This window comes from Petaurus breviceps, unplaced genomic scaffold (genome assembly GCF_028583685.1).
Source record: "Petaurus breviceps papuanus isolate PSGF00001 unplaced genomic scaffold, PetGlider_PUasm1.0 90845, whole genome shotgun sequence".
Taxonomy (NCBI): Eukaryota; Metazoa; Chordata; class Mammalia; order Diprotodontia; family Petauridae; genus Petaurus; species Petaurus breviceps.
Genome location: NW_027187359.1, coordinates 9,737,391 through 9,761,361, shown reverse-complemented (window position 1 = coordinate 9,761,361; position 23,971 = coordinate 9,737,391). Strand labels below are relative to the sequence as shown.

Here is a 23,971-nt window from a genome sequence, read left to right as displayed (position 1 = left end):
TGGTGGGAGGGTGCGCCCCAGGTTGGTGGGAGGGTGCGCCCCAGGTTGGTGGGAGGGTGCGCCCCAGGTTGGTGGGAGGGGGCGCCCCAGGTTGGTGGGAGGGTGCACCCCAGGTTGGTGGGAGGGTGCGCCCCAGGTTGATGTAGAACTTTTCCTCTTTCTATCCCACCTCGCTGAACGTCTCTGCCTTCAGTTAATTGTATCTGCTGGATGGCTGTTGAATGTAAGGTGGGGCAGGGTGACGGTGATGAGCTATAGTTTTAGAGGCATCAAATGACAGGTAGCAGCTGGCCCTGTAGGGGACCCAATCCGTAAGTCTGGTTTGGGGGGATGACAGTTCACAGAGGGGGCGCTGCATTAAGTGTGTTCTATTGTTCTAGATGATATGGGAGTCCTGATGTTTAGCTATTCCTCACTGCTTGTGTTATATGACATTTTTTTTTTTTGGTTTTTTTGGAGGGGGGAGGCCAGGGCAATTGGTGTTAAGTGACACAGCGAGTAAGTGTTAAGTGTCTGAGGCTGGGTTTGAACTCAGGTCCGCCTGACTCCAGGGCTGGTGCTCTATTCACTGAGCCACCTAGCCACCCCATCTGAAAAATTAATAAACATTCCATCTATGCTTTCATCTAAGTCATTAATAAATAGATTGAATAACTCGGGACCAAAGACAGGTTCCTGGGTGCATTCCTTCTTACAGATGAGGAAACTGAGGGTCATATTGGTGAGGTGACTTGTCCAGTGTCACATAGATAGTGGCAGAGCTGCGTTTAGAAAATAAGTTTTTGGTCTCCCAGAAATACAGGATTGAACTGGGAAGGACGGATACAGTGATAGCTTAAGTCCTAGAGGGAGGTCAATGGAAGCTAACGTGGAAGAGAATCAGCAGCAAGGAGGAAGCCCCCAGGAGAGAGAGCTGCCTTTTTTTTTTCTTTTTGAAGCAAACAAGCAGCAAGTGCTGACTTTTAGTTGAGAGTTGTTTGTCCTTCATTTTTGAAGAGGACCAATGACATCATAAGGCAAGGTCTTTGAGTTGCACATGAATTGGATGTAAGTGAGACAGAGTTGCACAAACCTCACTCTCTCTTCCCGAGTTATCAAAGTCCAATAGCAAGACAAAAGTGAAGATGACAAGTGATGGCCTGGGAGCCAGTGGATGACCTTGGCATCTCTGATAGCTGACTGAGCTTTAAGCGCTCTAAAGCACCCGCTTCAGCCTCCTTCTCGGCCCCTTGGAACAAACTATTATCATCTGCCCTTCCACTGGGGGATGTCTTCCCATGCTTTGGATAGACATCTCCCTAACTCACCAACAGGTCTGAGGCTTATCAGTCACCCCCAGCCTGGGTTAGCCCGTCCACTGAGGTTTGCCAGGGAATTGATGCTGGACATGCTACAGCTTCTTGGAGTCACAGGTGAGAACTGAGTGCTAGGCAGATACCAAAGGTGCATGAGCAGCCCCGAAAAGGGCTCTGCATCCCTCACCCCAGAGGTACTGAGAGTAGAAAGGAGAGAATTGAGGCCAGGAAAAGATGCTAAAGAAGTAAGATTCAGGAGAAGAAGGAAGAGGGAATGCTCTTTCCTCTTTAGCAAAGGTCTCAGAGAAAGATAACAAAAACAAAAACAATAACAGTAACTAATATTCACATAGCACATGAAGATTTGTAAAGTCCCTTACAAATATTATCTCATTTTATCCTCATAATAACCTTTTGAGGTAGGTGCTTTTAGTATCCCCATTTTATAGATGAAGAGACTGAGGCAGACCGAAACTAAGTGACTTTCCTAGGGTCACACTTGAACTTAGGTCTCACTGACATCAAAGCCAGTGCTCTCCCCACTGTGCCATAGACCATTAAGAACAAGACAGGGGTGGCTAGGTGGCGCAGTGATACAGCACTGGCCCTGGCGTCAGGAGGACCTGAGTTCAAATCCGGCCTCAGACACTTATCACAAAAACTAGCCGTGTGACCTTGGGCAAGTCACTTAACCCCAACTGCCCTCCAAAAAAAAAAAGAAAGAACAAGGCAGAAGTTACACTGGATCCTAAAGAGAAGATATTAAAGCTGATATATCACTGCTACACTACAGTACACCAGGGGCATAAACCAATGATTGCAATGATGCTGCAGATTGACACGATAATTATTAGATATGAATTCAAATGGCAAATTTAGGTCAATCTAGAATGAAGGAATTTGATGCTACTTTAGCTTTGTAGAAAAAGAGAAAAGTGCCATATTGGCAACAACATCAGTCTAAGTGTCCAGAAGCCTGGGAATATCCAAGAGCTTGTTTTTTGTTTGTTTTTTTTTACAGAGGTAGTATGGAGAAAATGCTGGACTTGGAGTGAGAAGACACCTGAGTTTGACTCTAATAGCTGCATGACCACAGGCAAGTTAAACCCCAGCCTCAGTCTCTCATCTGTAAAACAGGGATAATAATGCCCGTAATACCTACATCATAGGGTTGCCAGGTCTCATTATGATTATAGTCCTATCTTTTCATTCAAATGGGTGCCTGACCATGAGTAAACCATCTCATTTCTCTGGCCCTCAGTGTCTTCATCTGTCAAATGAGGTGTTGGGGGTAGATAGAGATGAAGTTTCTTTCTGACTTTATAAACTCTTATAAAAGATATGGTTTCTACTAAACTAATCTACTTTCTCAGTGCCATCACCATTAAACTACCAAAAAGTTATTTTATTGCACTAGAAAAAATAATAAGAAAATTCATTTGGAAGAAAAAAAGATCAAGAATATCAAAGAAATTAATAAAAAAAATGTAAAGGAAGGTCTAGTAGTTCCAAATCTTAAAACTGTATTATAAGGCAGAGATTATCAAAACTGTCTGGTACTGGCTAAGAAATAGAATGGTGGTTCAGTGGAGTAGATATACAATACACAATAGTAAATGATTATAATAATCTTATGTTTGACAAACACAAAGATCTAAAGTTTTGAGATAAGAACTCACTATTTGGTAAAAATGTCTGGGAAAACTAGAAAGCAGTCTGGCAGAAGCTAGGTATAGACCAATATCTTACATTATTTACTATGTTAAAGTATATATGACCTAGACATAAAGGGAAATATCACAAGTTAATTAGAGGAGCCAGGAACATATTGCCTATAAGATTTATGGATAAGAGAAGAATTTCTGGATAAACAAGAGATAGAGAGCATTGTGGGATATAAAATGGATAATTTTGATTATAAGAAACTAAAAAGTTTTTTGTATAAATAAAACCAATGTAGCAAAGATTAGAAGGAAAGAAGAAAATTGGGAAAAAAATTTTACAGCAAGTTTCTTGGATAAAGGCTTCATATCTCAAATATATAGAGAACAGTGTCAAATTTATAAGAATATGAGTCATTCCCCAATTAACAAATAATCAAAGAATACAAACAGGGAATTTTTGGAGGAAGAAGTCAAAACTATATATAGTCATATAAAATGCCCATAATCATTATTGATTAGAGGAATGCATATTAAAACAACTCTGAGATATTTCATACCTATCAGGTTAGCTAAAATGATAGAAGAGAAAATGACCAATGCTGGAGGGAATGTGGAAAAATTGGGACACTAATACACTGTTGGTAGAACTGTGAACTAATCCATTATGGAGAGTAATTTGGAATTATGTTCAAAGAATCATAGAACTATGTATACTCTTTGACCTAGCAATACCACTATTAGCTCTGTTTCCCAAGGTGATTGAGGAAAAGGAAAAAAAAAACTATATGTTCTAAAATGTTTATAGCAGCTCTCATTGTGGTGGCAAAGAATTGAAAATTGAGAAGATACCCATCAACTGGGGAATGGCTGAATAAGTTTTGGTATTTGATGATGGAATACTACTCTACTGTAAGAAATGGCAAACAACTTGGTTTTAGAAAAACATGGAAAGACTTGCATGAAATAATGCAAAGTAAAATAAGTATAATCAAGAAAATGTTGTATAGGGTAATAGCAATATTGTTCAATAACTAAGCCATTCTGAGTAATATGATCATTCATATTAACTACAAAGGATTTATGAAGAAAAGTGCTATCCACCTCCAGAGAAAGAACTGATATACTGAAGTAGGTATTGTATGGTTCCATGTATATCTATATGAAATATTGGGCTTCTCTAATGTGGGATGGAGAGGAAAGAAGGGAGACAGCTTGGAACTTAAAATGTCACAATAAATAAAAAAGAAAATTTAAAAATTAAGCATATGGCATTTAGGGAGATGGGTGTGGGTGAAATATAAGCAAGGAGAGAACACCAAGTAGTTAATAAGATTCTATCATTTTATCTCTGGTCAGATCTAGAATGAAAACATTCAGCTTTATCTTCTTTTCCAAAAGTAAGACAATGGGGGAGAGGGGGCGGACATTGTCTCCTGGAGAAAGAAAGGCTATGTCCTAGCCCATTAGTGCAAGGTCCTTGATGGACTAAGGCTGGGGATAATTCAAGAAGTCACATTTGCTAAGTTTTAAGTTTACAAAGAGTTTCCCTGCCTACCTCTAAGCCCAGTGAGATGAAAATGCCAGGATTATTATCTCTGTTTTCTAGATGAGAACTAAGAGATTAAACAAAGTGCCCCTGGTGACAGAACAAGTAAATTTCAGATAAGAGACTCCAGATTTCCTGAATCCAAGTCCAGTACACTGTACCACCAATTCCTTCTCCCTGTGCATGAAGGAATAAATGTGGTTCTGAGGCAGGGGGATTATTAGGCTGGTTGTTGCCATCCAGTCAAGGAAGTGAATATCCAGGACAGCCTCACTCACACTTGGGACATCTGCGGCTTCCCTCAAAGGGTTGTGGTGAGGATTAAAGATGATGACGTATGTTAAGTGCTCTTCACAGCCAAGCATTACCGGGATGACAAATCTCAAAACAGGAGTGGAAAAACCAGAGACGGGGAGTAAAATTCCCGGTATGTGACCTTAGACCAATTACTTAACCTTTATGGGCAAGGTGTAGCTTGAGAAGTTAAGAATAGATGATCCCTAGGGTTCTTGCTCTAAATCCTATAGAAGATGAAGAGAGAAGAATGAATGATTGAGCAATGACGAGTAAAGACTCTAGGCAACTGATGATGAAATATAGCTCTCTTAGAAAAGAGGTTGGCCAAAGGGTCATTTATGTGTGTGTGTGTGTGTGTGTGTGATATAAAGAGAGGAGGTTAGAGTGTATATGTATTTATGTATATATATACATATATGTGTATGTGTGCACATATATATGGATGTATATACTCCAACCTCCTCACTTTACAGATAAGGAAATTGAGGCCCACAGAAGTTAACAAAGAGCACTGGAACCAGGGCCTGAAGCCAGTTCCCCGACTCCAGAGTCAGTGGCAGACTCCTAATGAAGAATGAGGCAGAGGCTGCCAAATATAATGAGTGTTTCAGTTTATTTTTCTTAAGTACACATCTTTGCTATGAGATAAGAGTTTGTTCTGGGAGAGGGGGAATCTGGTGTTGGAAACGACAGCATTGTTAATTTTTCTTAAAGTACCAATGTAATTATTGCACATGTATAACCTATATCAGATTACTTATTCTCAGAGAGGAGGAAGGGAATGAAGGGAGAGGTAGAATTTGGAACTCAAAACTATAAAAAAAAGAATGTTTAAAATTTTTACATGTAATTGGGGGGGGGGGAATAAAATATTATTTTTATAAAAAGTACCAGTGTAATCTTTCCCTCCAAAGCAATGAATAGTGGGAAAGGAGCCGAAAAGGTAACAGGAGGGGGGAAAAAGGGGAAGGGGAAAAAAAGTGTTTCTGGTTCTTTTGATTTCCCTAAGTTCCCAAGAGAAGGGAAGGAAGAACAGAACAGGGTAAAGCATCTTTAAAGGAGAGAAGACAAATCGGTTGTTGAAGCAGAAATGGTCATCCAAAACAGATTAGGGGTAGAAAGCTAAGTACCCAGTGGGCTGGATTATGAAAATGCTGGTGATAACATGAACTGCCGGTGACTCAGAGATATCCTGATGGTAACTTGGCTCCCAGGGCTGAAAGGATGGAGTCAGTCTTCTAAGTGAGATGATGTTTAAATGACATCATAACACCACTTGGGAGAGAAATAATTGGATAAAAGAAGTACACCGGGCAGGCAGATTTTTGTGGTAACACCATCAAGGCAGACTGAGATAATACTTGCCCTTGGCCACAATCCCCTGTTAATAGCTGAGTTGAGCTGGGAAGACAGAGGCCCTGTCATTCATTTTCCTGTGCCATTTCACTTCTCTGCTCTTGGGCTGCAGCTGATGTCAGACTGTGGATGTTTTATTCACACATGAAAAGACTGCTGGAGAAGGCACAATTGTGAAGCCAAAGAGAAAGGCTGTGTTATGAGTCAGGCAGACTATGAGACAGAAGTACGGGGCTGACAGATGTGGGGATACAGTAACGTCTGGCATGCATCATCACCATCCATGAGACCCAAAAATACAGAAGGGGGAAGATAAGATTACAGACTGCTTAGTTACTTATGGGAAAAGATGATAGGATGTGCTCAACAGGGGAAAGGATCAGCTTACCACTGAGGCCAGATGAAAGGAAGGCTTTGGACAAGGAAGAGATTTTATTTTTCCATTTGAGAACGCAAGGGGTTATCATCTCTTATGAAAAATAGGAGATAGCACTATATAACTGGAATAGATAAAGCAATGAGAGTGAAGAAATTGAGAAGATAAGAATGTCTAATGAAGTCACACAATTGCTGACCATGAGCCAAATATTTGTGAAATCCTTAGTCCAGTCATTCCATCATTCACATTCATTTAAAACGCACACACACACACACACACACACACACACACACACACACACATCACAAACTGCTTAATACAATCCATTTTGTTAGGCTCAGGGAGTTCCCTTCAATACTTGGAGGAATATGTAGTCTCATGAGTATGGGTATCCCTTGTAGTGATGCAGGTCACAGTCCATTCATACCGTCTCATCTTGTACGACTGATCCATGTTCTCCTGTCAGTTCACCCTGGGGGGGAGGAGGAGGTCACTTGACATGCTAAAGGTCTTCCACTACACCTCTTAAAATTGTGTGAACACAAATGAGCATGATAGTTATCCATTGGTTCTCCCTTGCTTTCATTTCAGGAATGGCCAACCTCAATTTCTGGTTTTGTATTTCTATGACCAAATCCTTTATACTACTTTCCCTGCCCAGCTTCTCCTTGGGAACACGTCGCTTGCTCATGTCTATCACGCACCTCTTCCTTCATTGTTATTTGGGTGACTCACAGCTTTAATTTTTTAGTGTCAAGGATATTCCATGACTTGTAACCATACGGCATTGGATGTTGATGTCCAAAAGATGGGCTTTTGTTAAGGGAGAAGTTTTGAGTCATTAAAAGCACTATGCAATTTCTCAAATGTAGTCCATCCTACTCTTCCCTTCTGATTCAGTTCTGGTCCCAGTTCATTGTCCATGCACAGTACATATCTAATATACACACATGTATTTATACACACACATAACACATATATAGTGTATCTCTCTATATATACATATGTCCATATCTATGAATCTATAGGCAGTTAGGTGGCACAATGGGTGGAGCACCATGTTTAAAGTCATGAAGAAATGAGTTCAAATCTGTCCTTAGACACTTATGAGCTATGTGATCCTGAACAAATCACTTAATGTCTGTTTCAGTTTCCTCATCTAAAAAACAGGGAAAATAAAGGATGATCAAATGTTATGAGGATCAAACGAGATGAAAGCATTCAGCGCGGTGCCTGGCACATAGTAAGCCTTATGTAAATGTTAGCTATTATTATCATTTATTATACTTGTAATTATGATCAATAATATATGTAAATGGATCAGAGCTATGAATTATGGATCCAACTGGCATAGTATGGACAATAGGTATTCTTCACCCACTTAGTTTTTCTTGGAATGGACTCTTTTGAGTGATTACATATCTCATTTAGTAAGCTCTGCAATGTTCTAGGATTTGCTGTGATCATTATAATCTTATCTGTAAACAAGATCTTATGTAGGACATCACCATCTATAAGGAAGTTCTTCAATTTGTACTTTGTGCTGCAGAGTTTTCATGAAAGTGACAAACATCTCTAGTAGCCATGTGTCTTATTGTTCTATGCCTCTCTTGATATTAAAAATTATAAAAAAGTTAAGTCTATATTCTAAGCAAGTTTTGCCCTTGGTTGTAACATATTTTTGATTGGCAAAGAGATAAATGTTTGTTGACTATGGCAGTTTCTAGGTTCTTTTGATCTCCTCCCTGTGGTAATTGATTTATTGTCTGCTAAAAATCTCCTGGGACATAGTGATAGTGTGTGTCAATATCCTTTTATTCACTTCCCATTTTTTTGATGGTGATGGCTTGTTTAAATTGATCAAGTTGAAGTAATTTCAACTGTATACTATTTCATATTTTTACTTGGTATCAATTTTGATCTATATGCTAACAATTTTGTAATATGTAAGAGATTGGACTTTCCCTTTGAGTTTCCTGTTCAGTTGTTTTAGTCATGTCTGATTCTTTGTGACTCCATACTGGAGTGGGTTGCCATTTCCTTCTCCAGTTTATTTTACAGATGAGGAAACTGAGGCAAAGTGACGTGCCTAGGGTCACAAAGCTAGTAAGTTCATGAGGCTGGATTTGAACTCATGAAGTCTTTCTGACTCCAAACCTGGTGATCTATCTACTACCTAGCTGCCCTTCCCTTTGAGAGGGGAGACTTAATTTTCTTTTCCTTTTCTTTATTGTTTGGGGTTGGGGAAGACTTGTTTAATTACATTATTATGTATCTAGAAGTCTAGGAAAATATTAATTACTGGATTTGGTTATGAACTATACCACACAGTCTTTTCCCAAGACTTCTTAGTGACAAGATTCTGGGGAAGGTGTTGTTATTATCGCTGCTTGTCCTTTGTTTTTGAAGACGACTGTGACATCAGGAAGATGATGCCCTGACTTGCAAGTGAACTGATTTAAGCGAGGGAGGGCTGTGCAAAGTCATCAGCCTCACTTTTTCTTCCAGAGTCATTTGGGTCCAGTGGCAAGATATGGATCAGGATAACTGGAGATGGCCCCCTCTGGGGAAGGTATTCAAAAAGAAAATGCAGAGTATCCCCAAATCACTAAAAAGAAAGCCAGGATTTAATATTTGCCAAACATATTCCAGTAGATTTGCTGAGGACAGCAAATATTAAAACTGGAAGGAGAATGTAAGGGTGGGGTTGAAACTACCTCACCAAATTTTAGTCTTGATATCTTAACTAGATGAAAACACATCTTAATCAATCAATCATAGATATTAAATTAAGTCAGCTGGAATGGATTACACAAGAATTGTGTTTGGATTGGCTGAGAAAACTTGTCCATGCTCCAGGTATCATCTATAAATTATCAACCAAGCTGAGAAAGGAGGATTTCCAGAGGTTGAAGCAAGTATGGCTTTCCAGTACATCCCTGGAGAGGGAACCACTTGGGGAGGAGAGGCCTTGGTTTCAGGGAGGAATAGACCATGTAAATTTCAAAGGGCACACAAGATTCTGCATTTCCCATTTTTCTAACTGATGTCCTAACCTCATTCCCAGATCAGCTGGTGGCAGTGTCTGCATAGGGAGCCAAGGATGGTAAAAAATGTATTACACTGGGGCAGCTAGGTAGTGCAGTGAATAGCACAGCGGCCCGGGAGTCAGGAGGACCTGGGTTTGATCCGGCCTCAGACACTTAACACAAAAAAATAGCCATGTGACCTTGGGCAATCACTTAACCCCAAATGCCCTGCAAAAAACAAAAAAACAAAACAAAAAAAATTTATTGCATTTACAGAGAAATTCTCAAGTACTCCATGAATGGGAGAAAAGGATTTCCAACAGCAAGGTGTGATGAGTCATTCTTTTGCCACATGGTCTCTCTAGGCTTGAACCTATTTTTCCATGAAGTTGTATGTACTTGTTAGACATATATTCATAGACACAGCAGTTTGTAGGTTTAAGACTTTTAAAACATTTTTTTCTTACTGTAAATTAGTAAATGTCCTTTTCTAAAAGCTACTTAAGGGGCGGCCAGATAGCACAGTGAGTAAGAGCACTGGCCCCAGAGTAGGGATAACCTGGGATTGAATCCAGGCTCAGACACTTAGCACCCACCCAGAAACACCTGGCCATGTAACCTTGAGCAAGTTACTTAACCCCAATTGCTTAGGGGTGGCCAGGTGGCGCAGTAAGTAAGAACACTGGCCCCAGAGATGACCTGGGATGGAATCTGGACTCAGATACTTAGCACCATACCCAGAAATAACTGGCCATGTAACCTTGATCAAGTTACTTAACCCCAATTGCTTAAAAAAAATAAAAGCTACTTAAGAATGGCTAAGTGATTCTCAACTGGTAATATTTGGGGGGAAGGGAGAGCAGACAGGAATGGGGGCTTGACTCAATGACATTAGAGAATCTCTCCTCTGGGGTAGAACCCTACAACTCAAAATAACTCTAGGAATGGGAAAATGGACAACAATGGGAATGGGAGTTGAGATAATGCTCTTCATATAATATATATATATATATATATAATATAGAGACACAAGATATATATATATAGAGAGAGAGACACACACAAAGACACACATATACATACACACATATATACACGCACACATATGTGTGTGTGTATATATACAAGATAACCTTAGGTAGTCACAAACAGCGAGGGGGCCCAGGAAAGGTCCCCTGAATCTTGAAGGAAATAGAAAATTCCAAGAGGTGGAGAGTATTTTCTCAGCATGAAGGCTGGTCAGTGTCAAGACATGGAAACCACTGTTAGAAGAACAGTAAGAAGGCCAGTTTGGTGAAACCACATTGTAATGCAGGGAGTAAAGAATAAGAATGGAAATGTAGAGGTCAGATTGTAAAGAGTTAGTCAGTTAGTAAAGAAGAGTTATTAAATTCTGGGGATGTTAAGTAAGGCCAAAAAAAAAAAAAAAAGAGCTTTAAATGCCAGAAATATCCCCATTTTAGAGTTAATAAAACTTGAGACTCAGGGAAATTGTGACTTTGCCCATGGTTATATAGCTAATGAGGTGGTCAGAGGTGGAATATGCAACAAGGCCTTCCTGATTCTAAGACTAATATTCCATCTGCTATACTACATTGCAAAGGATATAATTTTTTTAAAATGATCCCTGTATTCAAAGAGTTTATAATCTAACAAAGATGAAAATATACGTACACAAATAATGATAATATAAATTAGACTAAATAAAAAAAAAGAATACCAAATTCTGTGGAATTAAAGGAATATGAGATCACCATATGCATATATTCTGTGATTTACATGATACTTTCCTTTTTTCTCCCCCCAGCCTCCTCAGCAGAAGGTGCAAAGATTTAAGAAGAGCCCTGTAGATGCACAATATTATAATGTAATATGGAGAAGGTGAATCTCTACTTTCATATCTATACCAACAAAAGAGATTGCTGAGGGTAAATAAGGGGATTAAAGGGAATAAAAAAAAGAATTTTTAAAGGAGGAAGGTAAGAAGAAAAGTAGAGGAAGAAGGGAGTGGACTTGGAAACTTGCTGCTTTTGTTCAGCTCTTTTGAAATGTGAATATTTAAAGAAAGTAATTGATCTTAGCAGGGATATGCTCAGGCTTGCTTGGTAAAAAGGTAGACTTGGACCACATATTCATTGTAGCCCTATATCAGAAGTAGGGGCTGCTGGGATATGTAGTTTTTCCAGGTGGTAGCAAAGACTGAAAGATCATAAAATTTAAGAGTCCTGTGGGAAGAAGAAGCCTTGGGCCTCTCCCTTTCCTCCAAGCTCCAAAGCTTCCTGGCTTCCAGAAGCTCCATCCTTCAGTGACTCCTTCTACCTGGGAAAACTACACTTCCCAGATGCCTCTGCTGCCATTTTGAAGCTACAGTATTTTAAATAAACAAACTTTTGAGGACAAATAAGATTATCTATACAGTCAAATTAAGCTTTTTGAAAGAAAGAGACCCCACAAGCCAGAGGAAGTATTTTAAGCACTGGAAAGCATTCTCAACATGGAGCTGTTCACAGTGAAGTTGAATCATGCCCCCCATCACCTACCATGTTGTTCCAGAGGGCGATGGCCATCTCTGCATGTCCCCTCTCAGAGAAGTGGAAACAATCCACAGAGAAGAAGCTCAGGTCTGCCTTTCCTTTCTGTGAGCAAACACAATGGGATTATTTTCCAGGAAGGAGAGAAGCCTCCATACGTGAAGGTGAAATGGGCATTTATCCTATTCACCTGTCCAAGCTTTGAAGCTGAGAAAGATCTGCCCAACCACTTTAACCATCAACCCATGTACGATTTGATAAAGCAGAGTAAATGTGGCTTTTTGAAGTTTTTCTTTTAATATGTTGGTCTGAATGCTGACCATTTACATTCCACTTGGGCTCTTTCCCATTCTTCTACATTTTTACCTGGAGAGGGACCAACCATTTGGGTTGCTTTAAGGCTAGCTCAAACCAATAACCACTAAGAATTCGGCTAGGTAGCTCCTCCTCTAAAGATTTCCCCACTGCCACCCCCTCCCTCCTATCATCATCTCCAACTCTGCAGAGAAGCTTGAGGAAGTCAATTCAGAAAAAGCTGTACCCATACCCATTTCACAGTCAGAAGAGGACTCTTTGGAGAAGAAAGAGTCCCATGTAACATAACACACTTGAACAAGGTTACCTCTCTCCACCCCCAAAAAGCCCCCAACTTACATAATCATATGGGACCATAGTGTTTTGAAAAAATGGCTGCACCACCACTGCAAAGTCCTCCCGCTCCATGTATTGATAACTGTAAGTGATCATTGAGCTGCCACTCTGGTAATGGGAGAAAGAGGTCCCAAATGTCAGTTACTTTCCTTGCCACCATGAATCTTCCCGAAGTCCACTGCCAATCACTTGGTAGTTCTGCTTGCTAATAGCTGATTGATCAGAGGTTCTTTTATTGCAGAACTTGGATCTGGATGCTTCTTGTGCCTGGAGTACCCTTTCTCCTCACTTCCAACTTAGCTCCTCTCAAGGCTTAGATCAAGTACCAACCTCCTACCAGGGATCTTTCCTGATTCTGATTCTCCCTGTTGTTAATACCCCTCACCTCCCCCTACCAGTTTATTTTTCTGTGGGGGAATTTATTTATCCATGATTTGTTGTCTTCTCTTAGTAGAATATAAGCTCTCTGAGGGCAGGGACTGTTCAAACTTTTTTTGCATTCTCAGTGCTGAGCACAGTGTCTGGCATACAGCAGGTGCAATACTTAATGCTTGCTTACAGAAACAACTATTAATCTGCCCTAGGCAAATAAGGGCAAGAGTAATATTCAGAAGAACAGTAGTTTCCATCCCATAAATCCTCTGTAAAGTTGAGTCTGTACAGCTGACCTGGTTGTTTCTGTAAATGGTGACCCTTGATCTTTTTAAAAAAAAACAAACAGAATTTTATTGATATCTTTTCTTTTTACATGATCTACATTTTACACTGGATTCCCTCCCTTCTCTGCCTGAGAGTCATCCCTTATTTTAAAAAGGAAAGATACAAAGATGAATAAAAAAAAGTTCAACAAAATTAATTAATGTATTGAAAAAAATCTGATGTTATATTCTATGTTCTGGTCCTTACTCTCATCTTATGAAGGAATATAAAGACATAAGGTTATTCAGAACAAGCTCATCAGTTTAGATTTAACCCAAATTTGGGAATGTCGCTTGCTGGCTTAGTTGAAGAGAGAATATCAACTTCCAACTGAAGAATGGACCCTTGGAATTAAATGAACTTAAGAAACATTTATTGAGGTTTTTGCCCTATGCACTCCAGAGAATATGTTACTTGATTCTTGTCCTCATGAACCTTACAGTCTAGTTGGGGAAAAGAGACAGGAAATACATATATGAGATGACAATAATGTATTTAAGAAGCTCACAAAAAGGATGTTAGACTCTGAGTAATGGAAAAATCAGAGGAGATACAAGAGAAGTGATAACGAAACATATCTCTTCCCCATTGGCAGAGAGATGGGTAACTTTCAGAACAGAATATTATATATATTTCTAGAGGAGGTTTGTCTATTGTATGTTTTTGCTAAATTATCTTTCTTTGCCCCAAGGATGAGGTCTGGAGGTGGGGGAGGGAAATAATAGATATAAAAACAAAAGATCATTAAAAGTTTTTTTTAATAATAAAAATATATGCATATGTATATGCCACAAGAGAACATGGTCAAGTGAAATACTCGTGGTACAGATTATGACTGATATGGTGTGGGGGGAGACAATTTTTATGAGATAGAGTTAGTAAGGGAAGGCTTCATGATGGAGGATGAACTAGAACTGGATGTGGAAGAACTTGGGATTGCAGAGAGCAGTGGGGTAGGAATTACAAAGGAGGAGAACAGTATGATTGGATGTAGAAAGGAGTATGAGGCCAGTAGGAAACAGGTGGAATGGGAGATAAATTTGGATTGATAGAGTTGGGTCAATTGATATATGACCTTGAACCAAGCCAGATGGAGCCTATGCTTGATCTAATGGGCATTGTCGGTTCTTAAGTAGGGAATTAGTATAAAGAAGAATGGTGTTGGGGGAATAAATATGGCAATGATTCAATATCAGGGGACAGTCTGAAAAAGGGAGAGACTAGAGGCAGAAAACACAAAAGAGACTCTTGCATTAATTTAGATAAGAAATAAATGAAAGTTGGTATCAGGGGAAATAGGAAAGAAGGGAGGGATTTGTTGGCAAAGCTATTTTATTGTCAGCTTTAAAAAAGGACGAAAATGCAATCATTTTGAAAATTAAGTTGAGGTTATACCCCCAAAGTCACTAAAATGTACCTACTCTTTGACCAAGCAGTACCACTGCTAGGTATATGTTCAAAAATGTCCAAAAAGAGAGAGGAAAAGGAATCATATGCACAAAAATATTTATTATAATGTTGTCTGTTGTACTGCAGCAAATAGTTGGAAATGGGGTGGGAGTATCCACCAATTGAAGAGTTGCTGAACAAATTTAAATTCTGCCTCAGATGGTTTACCAGCTGTGTGACCCTGAGCAAGTCATTTAAATTCTGTCAAGCTAATCTGTTAAATGGTAATAATAATGGCATTTGCCTTAGAAAGTTGTTTTTAATAATGTGTATAAATCGCTTTGTATACCTTAAAGTGTTATGTCAATGCTGTCTTATTACTGTTGTGATTTCACTGTTAGAAATAATGAATCTAACAGATTCAAAGCAACCTTGGAAGACTTCAATGAATTCATGGAACGAAGTGAACAGAACTGAGAAAACAACTTACATGATAATCACCATAATGTAAAAGAAAGTAACTTTGAAAAACTTTAGCATTCTCATCAATGCAGTGGCCAATCATGGCTTCAGAAGACTAGTGATGAAACATATTCTGCCTCCCTCCACCCAACGTCTTCACAGAGGGATGATGGACCAGAGGTACAGTAAAAAACGCATTTACAGACATAGTCAATTTGTTGATTTGGTGTTTTGTTTCATAATTATTGGTCACAAGAAATCTTTTATTTGAAATGAGGGGAGTTGTGGAATAGTGAAAGTGATGTAAGAAAAGTACATCAATGGGGCAACTAGGTGGTGCAGCCAATAGAGCACTGGCCCTGGAGCCAGGAGGACCTGAGTTCAAATCCAGCCTCAGACACTTAACACAAAACTAGCTGTGTGACCTTGGGCAAGTCACTTAACCCCAGTTGCCCTAGTTTCCCCCATCCAAAAAGCAAAAAAAAAATACATCAATGAAACATTTAAAAATACACAAAAGAGCAGAAGGAAGTTCAGAAGGGGGTATAGACAAACAGGGTAGAATTTGTTCTAGCATGTTAAATTTATTTATTTTTATTTTTTTGCTTTTTGGAAGGATTTTTGGTGTTTGCAGGGCAATTGGGGTTAAGTGACTTGCACAAGGTCACATAGCTAGTTTTGTGTTAAGTGTCTGAGGCTGGATTTGAACTCAGGTCCTCCTGACTCCAGGGCTGGTACTCTATTCATCGTTCCACCTAGCTGCCCAGCATGTTCAATTTGATATACAATTTAAAAACTGTACATAATAGAAGCTCTCAGTTTTGAATACAATTTTCTTTTCTATTTTTTATTTACAGAAACATTTAACTTTGCTAATATTTGTTAAGTTCAAAATAATAAATTAAAAAGAAAACACCAAGGATTAGCAGTAGCATGAATATCTATTTCTTGCCTACATCCCTGGGTGAGAGATGTGATGATGGGATGGGGGGTGGGGAGGGGCTGGATGAGATAGAGACTTAATTGCTGTATCATCCTCTGTTCAAGCTGGTAACTAATGCTATTAACTCCATCAGGACCATCATTGGCCTCTGTGCTCTGAGGGGAATAAGTCTGGGCTGGATCTACAGGCAGGCAGCAGACTGGGAAGGAGGAACTGCTGCCAGCTGGTGCCCCAAATAACTGACTTCTATTAAGGCAATAAGCAGGAAAAGGGAGCAAGGGATGGAGATAGGCTGTCTACCCTCACCCTTCCCCTGTACACTTTTCAAGGCTCTACAAGTATCCTTCCACAACATCTTTGTGTCTTCTCTTTCTGTCCATTCCACAGTCATCTTCATCATAAAGGCTGACATTCTATAGTGTTTTTTAAGGTTTGCAAAGTTCTCTCTATTTATTACATCAGTGGTATCAAACTCAGAAACAGGGCCCACTAAACTATATATAATGATCCTTGGGGGCTACATTTTGACTTAGAAAATCACATAGTAACATTATCTACATTCAATTGCATTTTTATTTCTTTTGTTAAACATCTCCCAATAGCATTTTAATCTCATTCTGGCCATACTTGGAAGTGGCCTGTTAGGCATGCGTTTGATTCCTCTGCATTGCATCACATGATCTTCACAAAAACTTTGTGAGGTAGGTTCTTATCATTGTCCTCATTTTACAGATGAGGAACCTGAGCCTGAGAGAGGTTAAGTGACTTTCCCAGGGTCACACAGTTGGTAAGTATCTGAGGCATTTGAACTCAGGTCTTCCTGACTCCAAGTTCAGCACTTTAAATGTTGGGTTTACAAAGATAAATATGGAAAAAGTCTTTGCCCTCAAATGAGCTTATATTCAAATGAGCTTATATATTCCACTTTATATACAGGGAAACCATGTACCCAGATAAGCATATGAATACATATATGTATGTAATAATGACATTATATATAATATATACTGCATTTCATTAATATAGTATCTAATTATAATATAATTAATATATCCATACATACATTTGTTCCAGACATGTGATTCATTGGTACAGGCAACTACTCCCCAGGGAGGAAACTCCCTCTGCTGATGTATAACAGAACTGCTCTACCTCCAGGAAGAAGCTTGGAGAGTTCATTGCCAGTATGAGTCTGTCAAACACAGGGTCTGAACCTCCCTGTTCACTGTAACCTGCTACTTTTCTTTGCAACATATACAAATTATACAAATACCAAGTACACAGGAAGATCTTTTAGTTATTTAGGTCAGGAGAGCAACACCTGAAAAGGGGAGCATGATTTCCTTACAAATCTGCCACTTTAACCAGGTTTCACCTGATGGGTGTGGGGACACATGTGTAATATCATTGGTCAGGCCTCACCCTTGTTAGAATCAAAGTTTCAGAGCTGAAAAGAACCTTGGAGATCTTCTAGTCCCGAGTTGGGGGCCTTGAGGCCTTCTAGGCCTTGGGTACAGCCTGTTGACTGAGTCCCAGTTTTATAGAACAAATCCATTTACTAAGGGAATTTGTTTTGTGAAGTTTGGATTCAGTCAAAGGGCCACACTTGAGGACCTAGAAGACCTTGAGGCCACATGTGGCCTCAAGGCTGCAGGTTTCCCAGCCTCTTCACTTTACATTGGATGGGACTGAGGTCCAGAAGGTTAAGTCACTTGTTCAGAATCACACAGGACTAGCAAAGAGCTGCCCTAGAATTCTCACCCAGGTTGTCTGACTCCAGACCCAGCACTTGTCCTTTCATGCTACCTTAAGGATAGGCCTGCTCTCAAAAACTATTTCTTGGACAGATAACTTGGGTCTTTCCTCATATAATTAAGGAACTGTTCATTCCTGGGACAGGGAAAAGGCAAAAAACAGTGGGAAAAAAAGTTTGAAAGCTTACCTGGAATTGTCTATTAATGGTCTTCATTTCTTGCAGTTCAGGAGAATTATCCAGGAAATGTCCAAAGCAAGGGCAAATGGATCTGTGGAGTAAGAAGCCCTGAGTTAAAGGATTCCACAAAGCGTCAGCCCAGGGAGCTGATCCCCAGCCTGGCTTTGTCTTCCCCAAGAAGCCGACATCTCCACCATGAAGAAGGTACTGATTCTACCAACATCCTCTCCGGGTGGTTTCCTGTCTCACTTTCCCCTGAACCCTACTAGTTTAGGGACTTGCTGAAGATATGTTTAGTTGCTTACTCAGTCGTCACTTCACATTCTTCCCCTTGTATCTGGCGTAGACCAACCAGCTCCATAACTTCTACCACATTGATGAAGGTTCGAGGCAGCTGCAGGAGACACAAGAATGGGCTTTGCTGATTCTCCAAGAATAGCAAGAGGGATGGAGAGAGAATCTTATGGAATCACAGAATTTAAGAACTGGAAAGGACCTTGCAGATTGTGGAATCATAGATTTAGAGCTAAAGGAATCTTAGAGGTCATCTAGTGAAAACCCTTCGTGTTACAGATGAAAGAAACTGAGGCCCAAAGTCACACAGCTAGCTCCTGCCAAAATGAGCTGCTGGACTCCAAGTTAGGTGTTCTTTTTGCTGTGTAATAATTTGAATGGGACGCAGAGTAGCAACTATAAAAGCATGATTAAAAACTATAGGGAGGATGATTTAAAAAATCAATTTTTCAAAGAAAATGTTGATTTAAAACATTTTAAATGAGATTAAGTATTATTTTTCAATAGCAGTAAAACATCCCTCTATATAAAGATTCATATTCATGAAATAAAGTCTAATAATGACTTACATTTATATAGTATTTTACAATATATGAGATACTTTTTTTATAACCCCTTAGTGAGGCAGGCAATACAATTAGCATTATCCTCACTTTCTAGATAAAGGAACCAAGACTTAGAGTATTTACATAACTTACCCAAGATCACATGGCTAATCTCTTCCATAACTCATTCACCTCCCATACCTTCTAAGAGTGTCCTATAATATAGGTCTTGCCATGTCACCTTCTGCTTAAGAAATTCTAGTGATTTCTGATTGTTGTTAAAATATAAATTTTTGTTATAAATATAAAATATAAACAGTTAATGGTCATTTGAAGCCCTTCCCAGGATGGCTTCAGTCTATCTTTGGAAGGCTTATAACAACATTCCATCTCTCACCTCTGTGTTTCTGCATGGCCACAATGTTCCTCCTTCTCACCTCTGTATCTTAGACAGAAGTGTGGCTCAAATTTTACATTCTTCCAGAGGCTTTTCCCATAGTTGTTCATGCTTTCCTTCTTCACTGTGGATTTATTTTACCCACATGCTGTATTTGCTCATGTGTAATACATTGTTCCCCCTGTAACAAGCTCTTTAGGCAAAGTAATGGGACTTTCATCTTTGTCTTTGAATCTCCCATGCTTCACACACCACTTGGGACACAGTAGGTGTTTAGTAAAGGCTTGTTGATCAATGGATTGAGAAATGAGAGTAGAATCTTCTGACTCTGGGTCCAGGACTGTTTTCACTACCTAACATTGAGTCTATTTTCTATTCATATAATATTTGAAATAACATATTCATGGAACTTTTAAAAAGGAAGAGGGAGGTGAAGATTTGAGTCATTTGCAGATCCCAATATTTTAAATAGTTCATGTTGATTTGAATGAAAGAAGTATTTTTAAAATCCCCATTTATGACTAAATAGTTAAAACACACAAAAAATCCATAGCTAATTTTGTGGTAGCTGACACATAGATCATGCTTTCACATTGGCCAAGTGTTTCTCATGCATTTTAAAAATCTGAGTCTCACAACAACCTCATGAGGTGGATACTACAGATATTATTATTATTGATAATTTACAGATGAGGAAATGAAAGCCCATGGATAAGTGACTTGCCCATTATCACATAGTTCTCAAGTGTCAGAAGGAGGATTTGAACCTAGGTCTTTCTGACCTCAAGTCCAGCCTTCTATTCACTGCAACATGCTGACCATACAGAGAATTACAGAATCACAGAGATAGAGTTTGAAGAACCTCGAAGCCCATTAGTCTAAAGTTCTCACTTTAAAATTTTTAATTTAATTTATTTTTGAGACTGGCTTTCCTTATCTTGCTCAGTCTAGAAGTACAGTGGTCACTTCTAAGCCCAAACCCGCCATTGACATTACAAAGAGCTTTGGCCTGTTCTATTTCTAACTTGGGTTTGTTTGGCCCTCCTTAGGCAACTTGGTTGACCCCAATTCCAAGAGGTTTATCATGTTGGCAACAGACTTAGTGCAGACACCAGACAGGCTTAGCCCATTATAGTTCATAATTCCTAAATATACAGGTAATCCTTTAGCCTCAGCCTTCTAACAGCTGGAATTATAGTTACTCCCCTGGCCAGCAACCCCTTCATTTACAGATGAAGATACTGAAGTCTATGGAGATTAAGGGACTTTCCTAAGGTCAAATAGGTCATTGCAGAGGCAGGATTTGAACCCAGGATCTTTTGATTCCAGAACCAGTGCTCTTTCCATTGTGCCATGTATTTGATGTTGAGAAAAATAGGATTTGCAAGATTGTTGTTTTATTAAAGAAAATAATTTGGATGACTGTTGTTTTTAGGGATGTTGATTATCCTATTAAAACAGGACAAAAATCCCCTAAATATCCTCTATTGACCTGTGAAACTGGTTCACTGTCCATGACTTTGAAAGCATCTTCTCAAAGTAATCTTGACAAATAAAGCTAGTATATTGTCATTGTTTTCTGAGGGACATAAAAAATCCATCTGGAAAAAGTCACATATTCTAAAAATGAGATGGGCCTCCCTATCTAATTTAGGAATTACATGAAAATAACAAGAAGGAGCTTTCTATAGAAAAAAACAGTGTGCTTTCCTGAGGAGTGGCTTAAAGCAGTGTTGGATGGACCAATGTGATAGGCAGACTAGAAGAAAGACAGGTGGGCACCAGTTTCATGCTCTGTTCCATTCCTTAGGGATCCACTAAGATGGAGGTAGCTGTTGGGGTGGTATTTGATTGGAGTTGAAATGGATTTAGAAGAATGACTATTAATTGGAATATGAGTAAGGCCAATGACACAGGCATATATATATATAGTGATATGATGGATGTCAGGAAACATCTCCCTTTCTACCTCACCTATATCTTCTTTCATCACTGATGACTAAAATTTTCCTATTAGAGGGCAGATTTCTGAGCTTATAATTCATGTATTCAAACATCTCTTATTATACTTAAGTCTTGAGAATTTGTGCTCTTTATTTTGAACTATTTTATTAGATCTCTATTTTAGGACAATCCTGTGTTGAATGATTGGTGTATTATTGGCCAATTTAAATAGGGTGGAAAGATGGGTCCAGAGTTGGGACACTGCCTAGGAGAAAGGACAGTTCAAGTTGAAGGATGCTGAAACTGGAGATGTAAAGGCCCAGAAGATAATCACCACCTACTTGACAAGGGCCAACACTAGCCTTGTATGTGAATGTGGGGCTCTTCTGCAGGGATTGCCTTGAAGTAGGTCACTGAGCCCAGCCATTTAATCTGGGAAAACTGGGTTTCAAGCCTTGAAGTTCATGGCAGATCAGCTGACAAAATTAGGTTCCTTGTAGGCCCATAAAGCTGTTTTTAGGGATTTGTAGCTGACTCATAGCTTTTTTCCCCACGTAAAAAGTCACTAGTTCACTCAAAACAAATGAGTCACAGTAGAAGAGTGGGGTTATTTCTTTGAATTGTTTCATCACATGGCCCCTGAGCCTAGGATAGTCAGGGAACTATTTGGGTCAGTAGATATGTGAGGAGTGAATACTCTCCTTTTATGAAAAATGTCTCTATCAGTATTGAGGAGAGGTTCCATGTGCAAAGAGGGAATTAGTAATTAGGACTCAATTCAACAAATGTTTATTAAGCACCTTTTATGTGCTGGGTAATATACTAGGCACCCAGGATATAAGACAAAGAATGAAATAATAATGCCTCTTAGTGAGCTTGCATTCTACTGGGTCAGGTGTGGCTCTAGGGGTCAGATGTATATATACGTAAAGGGATTGAAAGGTTGAGATTAAAAAGAGTAGAGCATAAATGAAAGGGATCAGCTATTATATGGGGACCCAAGGCTCTAACTAAATGAGGTAGATTGACATGTAATTCCATGGAGGCAGTAAGAAGTCAAAATAGATAGAGACAAGTTACATACCAAGGAATAATGACAATCATTGTACTGGAAAAAATGCACATATTTCCTTTACAATAAAAAAATGCACATATTGGCAGTTTTAGGATATTGCTCTATACCGACTACAGTAGCTGTTGCTTGTCCTTTGTACTTGAAGAAGAGCAAGACACCAGGACGTTGGGGTCAAGGTATGGTGTGTTTGACTGTAGCTGACCAGACCAATATGAGCCCAGAAGGCTCTACCATAGGTCAGGTACCAATAGTCCATTTGAGCATTTGGGATGGAGATGTCTCTAGACTTGCCTGTCTCGTGTTTCCTTTATAGTAAAACTAAATTTAAAAATGGTGAAATGCAAAATCCGGGGGCCGTGTAGAAGACTTACTTTTTGGTAGCGTTAAAAATTGAGTCGTTCTGGAGGACAACCTAGCAACAGGTAACAAGGGCTATAAAATTGTTTATGTTCTTTGAGTTGATAATGATCTTTGAGGATAAATCCCAAGGAAATAACTCAACAACCACACGCAATGTATGCATGTGCCAACACTCACAAAGATTGGAAAAGAATTTAGAGTGACTATTTAGAATAGTTGAATATTTATTAGTTTTACCCTTATAAAATTGCTTACATTCACATGTCATTATCATCATCATTGAATTTGTAGAGAACTCAAAATATCAGGTCAGTCTGCCTAAATTTCCTTAATTCTTTGCGTCTAAGTCATGGTAGTGGTAAAGTGTGTTTCTGCGCATCTTCTACCCAATTCCTCACCTAATTTCAGTGTGTGAGCTCTTTCCTGCCGGCTTGGTACTGTACCTGTTGCTATATATTACTCTGAGCATGTGTAGGTAGAGGAAAAACTAATTGTAGTTCCATAGTACTTCCTTGATAGTCTGTAACATGAGACATGCATCTAACTCTTCTCTGCCTTTGCCCATGCTGTGCCTGATGCCTGGAACGCCCTCCCCTTTCCTCTTTGCCTACTGATATCTTTCTTCTTCTCCTCCAGACCAATAAAAATAGTATTAAATGCCTACTATGTGAGTCATTGTTCTAGGTCTTTTTGTGGACGTAAAGATAAGTAGACAGTTTCAGCCCCCGAGGAAGCTACTTCGTCCTCCTGGAATCTTTACCAAGAGATCTTCCTCATAAGTAACAACCTTCCCCTGAAAGCTGACACAGCACTTTGTTTCGCATCTCAGTGAATTTATGATATGTTGTGCATTACAGCTATCTGCATTGATGTCTTATTCCCCTGCAGCTCCTAGAGGGCAGGGATTCTGTTTTATCTAAAATTTGTATCTCCTCCCAATGTTTAGCAGAGCAGTTAATAAATATTTGTTATATGATTCCCTGTCCATCCCTCTTTCCTTCCAGTCATCTGTCATTTGCATCTGCTCCCCTAAGTCTTCCCAGTCCTCCCTGTTGAATCACTACTCATTTTTCATAGCCCTGAGCTCCTGCTTTCTGTATTAGGGTGTCTGGTAGCTTGGCTTAGTATATTATTTAAGCTTGGTTTAGGGTGCTTTGAGAGGAATGGCCCAGGTCAAGTTAC

At 39.3% G+C, this 23,971-nt stretch overlaps 1 protein-coding gene across 1 annotated transcript in view; it reads right to left on the bottom strand.

Moving 5' to 3' along the window:
• Positions 1–23,971, bottom strand: part of PLB1 (phospholipase B1) — a 223,176-nt gene that overhangs the window by 5,927 nt on the left and 193,278 nt on the right. The window contains exons 55-58 of the mRNA XM_069071811.1: positions 18,480–18,568; positions 18,184–18,265; positions 12,752–12,856; positions 12,107–12,202 (exon numbers count right to left, since the gene is read on the bottom strand). Of these exons, the coding sequence (XP_068927912.1) occupies positions 12,107–12,202; positions 12,752–12,856; positions 18,184–18,265; positions 18,480–18,568 (372 nt within the window). The remainder of the gene's footprint in view (positions 1–12,106; positions 12,203–12,751; positions 12,857–18,183; positions 18,266–18,479; positions 18,569–23,971) is intronic.